At 38.9% G+C, this 6000-nt stretch overlaps 1 protein-coding gene across 2 annotated transcripts in view; it reads left to right on the top strand.

Annotated features, from left to right (window-relative positions):
* Positions 1 to 897: 897 nt before the first annotated feature.
* Positions 898 to 6000, top strand: part of ENO4 (enolase 4) — a 32478-nt gene continuing 27375 nt past the window's right edge. The window contains exons 1-2 of one of the 2 annotated variants that reach the window (XM_007478933.2): positions 898 to 1115; positions 4288 to 4416. In XM_007478933.2, coding sequence (XP_007478995.1) covers positions 957 to 1115; positions 4288 to 4416 — 288 coding nt within the window. In that variant the 5' untranslated portion in view covers positions 898 to 956. Of the gene's footprint in view, positions 1116 to 4286; positions 4417 to 6000 lie in introns of those variants that run through there. The other variant, XM_016428609.2, reaches the window with a different exon arrangement.

The raw sequence follows: 6000 nt of genomic DNA, 5'->3' as shown, positions 1-6000 counted from the left end.
CATTGCCTAGCCCTTACCACTCTTCTGCCTCAGAGCCAATACACAGTATTGACTCCAAGATGGAAGGTAAGGGTTAAAAAAAATAAATAAAATAAGACTTTTCTGTTTCAGAATCGATTATCTGTTCCAAGGCAAAAGAACAGTAAAGGCTAGGTAATTGAGGTTAAATGATTTGACCAGTCACACAGTGAGGAAGTGTGTAAAGCCAGATTTATACCCAGGACCACCTCTCTCCTGACCTGTCCTCATTATCCACTGAGCTACTTAGTTTATTTGATCCTTACAACCAAATATTATTTGTCCCCTCTCCCTTTGGAGGTAGCGGGTTAGAGATTGGTATTTTCCTTATTTTATCAATTAAAGAGGCTTCACTGATTTGTCCAGGGTCACATACACACACAAAAAGTATCTGCGGCAGGATTTGAATTTGATTTTCAGCTAGGCACTGTCTCTAAAAGTGGAGTAGGGAGAGCCCTAGGTGTGCAGAGCTTTACACACTCCTCAAGTCCAGGGCTTTTCCATCTGAAACCTGAAAAGGTTATACTATGTGCACTAAAGGACCCTGTGATAAGATGCATCCAGACAGTGAGAAGAAGAGAGAGAAAGAGAGAAGATAGAGGAAGAAAGGAGAGAAAGGAGGGAAAGAGCCAGAGACAAATATAAAGAGGGGGAAGAATGAGAGGGAAAAAAGAATTAGGGAATTGAGGAGGGGAAGAAGATAAGAGGGAAAGAGATGAGAAGAGAGGGGCAGAGAAAAAAGAGGAGGGAGGAGGGGAGGAGAAACAGGAGACAGACAGAATGGGGAGTGACAGAGAAGGCAAAAAGACCAAAGAGCCAGAACAAACCAATAAAGCTCTCGCGATACGCGAACTTGTCCATTGTCGTGTTGCTTAGCAACAACGAAGACGCTTTCAAGTCTCGGGCTTGCTCCAGCTTTGTCCCGGCCAATCGCTACCATGGGGGATGGAGGTGGCGGCCGAAATGATGCCCACGAGCTATACAAACTGAAGCAGCGGGCCGTGGAGTACTATCGAATGAACGATGTGCCCCGACAGCTGGAGGACTTGCTCAATTCTACCTTTTACCTCCAGCCGCCCGACGTCTATGGACACCTGGTACGCACTGGGGCTGGCATCCTGCCTAGCTGTTCGTCTTGCCCTACCTGGGGTTTGTCCAGAGCGGCTGCGTGGCAGAGATTGCACCTCTGTACTACCACCTGGAGGGAGCGTCTAGAATGCCCCGTACTTCGGCTCTTCTGATTGGGAATGGGAAGGGCTAGAAAGAGAGGAAATAGCTGGAGTGGAGTTGCTGTGTATCCAATGAAAGAGCCTGGAAAAATAGCTGAAAGTGAGAGTGAGGGAGAGCCTCCATGTGTGTATGGTGGGCAGAAGAGAACAGAGGGAGTGGAGAGGAGTGGAGAGGGGAAGAGCAAAAATGGAGAGAGAAGAGGAAGGAAAGGAAGGAAGGAAGGAAGGAAGGAAGGAAGGAAGGAAGGAAGGAAGGAAGGAAGGAAGGAAGGAAGGAAGGAAGGAAGGAAGGAAGGAAGGAAGGAAGGAAGGAAGGAAGGAAGGAAGGAAGGAAGGAAGGAAGGAGAGAAGATGGAGGGAAGGAGAGGTGAGAGCGGTAGGGATGAAGGAAAGAGAGGTGGGGGATGGGGGAGAACCTAACAGTTATATAGAGCATTATATGAGGTAGTTAAGCAAAAGTATTCCTATTTTATAGAGGAACAAATCAAGTCTCAAAAAAGTTAGGTGACTTGCCCATGGTCTCATATAAAGTATTTGTCAAGGTCAAATTTGGAAGGAGGGCATTCTGTTTTCAGGTTCAGTTTTCCTGCCATTATTAAGCAATGCCACAAGCATATTAAAAGATGTGTGAAAGAGCCAGAAGACCTTAGATGTGCATTTTGTCTGGGCTTCCACGTGCTAGATGTTGACATTGTTTAACTTCTTCATCTGTTGAAATGGAGATCATGCTACTTGGATGCATATTTCACAAAGTTATAAGGATTAGATGAGGCAATGCCCTTTGAATGAATATTCATTAAGTGCCTGACAAATGTAAGGCACTATCATTTTTACTTGAAAGAAGTGGCATTGGGCCAAATTGCCAGTGTCCTAGCTCTCCTCATTCATTGTTTATGAGATATCTAGCATAAGACCTAGATTTGAAAAATTGTCATAGAAAATTGGATGGTAATATCTCTCTCCCTTAAGTCAACAACAGTTTATTTCTTGGGCTAGGTGTTAAAGATACTCAAAATGTTTGATGATGATGGGAGAAATTTTCAAAAAAAGAAATATAGATACAAAGGAATCCTTAAAGGTTATCTAGTTGGACCCTTCATTTTATCCATGAAGAAACCAGGGAAACCAAATGAAGTACCTTGCCCAAACTCAGACATAGCTAGATAACCAGAACTAAGGACAAGGTCACTTGACTTATAGTCTTGTTTTCTTTTCAAAGCACCAGGTTAATGTCAGTCATGTCTTATAGATGTTTACATCATAGTTGGGAAGAAAAAAATCTGATATTTTAAACAATTGGAACCCTAACCAAGTGAATCATGGTAAAGTAAATACTTGAATGTGTGGCAGATTATAAACAGTAGGATTTCAGAGAAGGAATGATCAATCCATTTATAAGTTTTGCTATCACACTGTAAACTCCTTGAAATAGAGACTATTCTTTGTCTTTCTTTGTATCTTCAGCTCTTAGTACAGTGCCTGGCGAATATAGTAAATGTTAAATAAATGCTAGCTGATTGGGCACCTAAGTGGTTTAGTGGATACAGTCAGGCTTGGAGGCAGAAGGTCCTGGGTTAATATGTAACCTCAGATACTTCATAGCTGTGTGACCCTGGACAAATCACATAACTTCAATTGCTTAGCCTTTACTGCCCTTCTGTCTTGGAACTGATCCCTAGTATCAATTCTAAGACAGAAGGTAAGGATCTAAAATAAATGTTAGCTGACATATATCAAAATAGGCCATTGGGAAAGGTTAGGCTTACAGTAATCATAGGACTAGGTTTGGATCTTGAAGAATGTTTAGGATTAGATAAGGCAGAAAGAAAACAGTCACCAGGACTATATAAGTCCCCAAATTATTGCAAAACCAAAAGAGAGTCCACTGAGGAAATGTTCCCTGAAAATTTTAGAAAGCAGGAAGCTTAAACTACTAAGGTCTCCTCTAGCTTTATCTATAAACTACTTTTGGCATTGTACCAGATAGGCAGAATGGTTAATTTGGGATATCCCACATTCCCCAGAAGTCCAAATAAAACCATATAATTTCATTAAGCCTCTTTCTCATTCTACAACACATTCGTTAACATTCAAAACTGGGTCTAATGAAAAAATAACTATTTTCCTCTATAGCATCTCTGATACATTGTTGAGTTCTAATATTTGGGTATGTAATATTCTGTATGCTTGAATTGTTTGTTTTAGAATGTACACTGTTGTCTTGTGTAGAGTGTGAGCCCTTAAATCCTATATGATTTCACAGTAAATCTACAATGTCATTATCAGGTATAGTTTTCTTATGCAAATTGGAATGAGATTAGTTTTTCTTTCTTCATTTTAGATACTCCCCTTTTCTCTCTGTCACCTGGTTACTTTCTCACTGCAAATAAATGATATTTTTAATGATTCTCCCCATTCTCTGTAAGAGAGCTTCCTATTTCATCTTCACTTTCCATCTCCAATCTCTTTTCTTGGAGCCTCTCCAAATGGCCTCTACCCTCTCTGCTTCAGCAAAACTACTATTCCACATCCCTTTAACATTTAGGATCACTCATGGAATCATGGTGAGTGAAATACAGCTGCTGTGTTTTTCCTCACCATTATAATGTTGAGGAAGATATCTTACTGAGAGCAATAGAAACTGGTTGACTCAGAATTCTTAGACAAAATGTATATGGACAATAACATTTTCTACTGCCAGTTGATCCATGTATTTCAGATTGGGTATATTGGTTAGAAAATTAGGTTGACACTTTGGATATACATTAAAAATATGATGGAGCATTTTATGTTTGTTCAAAAGACATGTTTCCATGCTGTTATGCTGTCTGAAGAGGCATACAGCACCAGGATGAACTTAAATCTTTATACTTGAAGGAAGAGTTGTTCCAACAGAGCTGTCATTGTCAAGTTCAAGGCGTTTAGGAATTGAACCCAAGGATAGAGTTAATATGAGCAGCAAAGTAAATTATATGATTGATGCTTTGAGTAAAAATAAATTTGATATTTATAATTTTATAATGCTTTTTTTATGTTGAAGGCAAACTGCTTTACGAAGCTTTCAAAGGCTCCTACCATATACAAAGTAATAGGAAGAGTAGTACTAGATGGTATGGGTCATCAAACTCTCAGAGTTGAAATATTCTGCACCATTCAAAACCAGGTTAAGGTATGGAACTATGATTTTCTTAACTATATTTTATTTTTCTTTATTCATTACTGTTCTTTACTGTGTGTTGGGTTCCAAGGTATTAATAGTCTAATGGTGATTTATTTGAATTGTAAACAAAATAATAGTAATAACAATAATGCTAGTACTGTCCCTCTGAGACTCTCCAATCGATCCTGTATATATCTTGTTTGTACATAGTTGTTTGCATGCTGTTTCTTACATTAGACTGAACTCCTTAAGAGCAGAAATTGTTTTTTGCCATTCTTTGCTTCTCCAGATCTTCTCCCAGCACATGGCACATAATAGGTACTTAATAAAAACCAGCTGACTGACTAAAAACATACTTTAAATTCAGTTATAGTAACATATTGTTTATTTACAAAGAGTCAATTTGCTGTAGATAAAAGGACACTGGATATAAGATCAAAATGTAGGGATTTGAACTCTGGCTTTGCCATTTAGTGACCATATGATTTGGTGCACTCAGTTGTGTCATACTTAAAATGAGAATTACATCTAAGGTCCTTTCCAGCTCTTAAACTCTATATATCTATCTAAGAGATATGAATCATGCCAATAGCACTATCATCCATAGTGATTTTTAAGCCTTTTAAAAATATACTTAGGAGCTTTAATAGATAACATGAGTCAATGGTATGATGTGACCTCCAAAATAGCTCATACATTCCTTGTCTGTTAAAGTATCCAGAACCAGGAAGGCGAAAGTTACAGGACTATAGGTTTATAAATTTATAACTACCAGGAGATTTAAAGATTTTTCCCCCAAACACTTCATTTCACAAATGAGGAAACTGAGACCCCACCCAGAAAAGTAAGGTGACTTTCCCAAGCTAGTGAATTTCCAAGTCAAAAGTTTAACTTGGGTTATCTGATTCTAGATCAAGTGTTCTTTCTATCACAATGCTTTTAGCTTGCTGCATGTATATTGCCCTGATCATCTACTGATTGCCATTATTTTGAATGTCCCTTCAGTAATCTATCTGGCCTTCTCAGAACTCATTCTTTGCTTAGATCTGGAGTTTGTTTCCTGGAATTTTTGTTTTATTTTTATTTTTTCAATTACAGAACACTAGGAATTTATTATGCCCACATTTCCCTAATCCAAACAGCATCCACAGTTTAGCCTCATATGTTGTTTTCATTAATATATGTAGCATTTCAATGAGGCAATGACAATTAGAAATATGTCCAAAGCACCCTCTCCCTTCTTTTGGTGTTGACTTAAATTTAGAGTAAAGCAGTGGACAGACCATTGGACTAAAAGTCAGCTCTGCCACTATGAGGCTATCAATATTCCATTTGCTCAGGTTTACAATCTAGGTGTCATCCTCAACTCCTCATTCCCTTTCACCCTCTTATGCTAATCTGTTGTTAAGTCTTATTGATTCTACCTTCATATAGGATCCCTTACACAGGACTCCTTTCTGTCTTCTGACACTTTATCCCCTTGGTCCAGGCTTTATCACCCATGGGTAATTACAACAGCCATCTGGTTGGTCTCCCTGCTTCAAGTCTCCCCTGATTCAGTAAATCTTCCATTCATTTGTCAAATTGGTGATC

Source organism: Monodelphis domestica, chromosome 1 (assembly GCF_027887165.1).
Source record: "Monodelphis domestica isolate mMonDom1 chromosome 1, mMonDom1.pri, whole genome shotgun sequence".
Lineage (NCBI taxonomy): Eukaryota > Metazoa > Chordata > Mammalia > Didelphimorphia > Didelphidae > Monodelphis > Monodelphis domestica.
The sequence above is the reverse complement of the archived record's forward strand: the minus strand, read 5'-3'. Positions and strand labels throughout refer to the sequence as shown.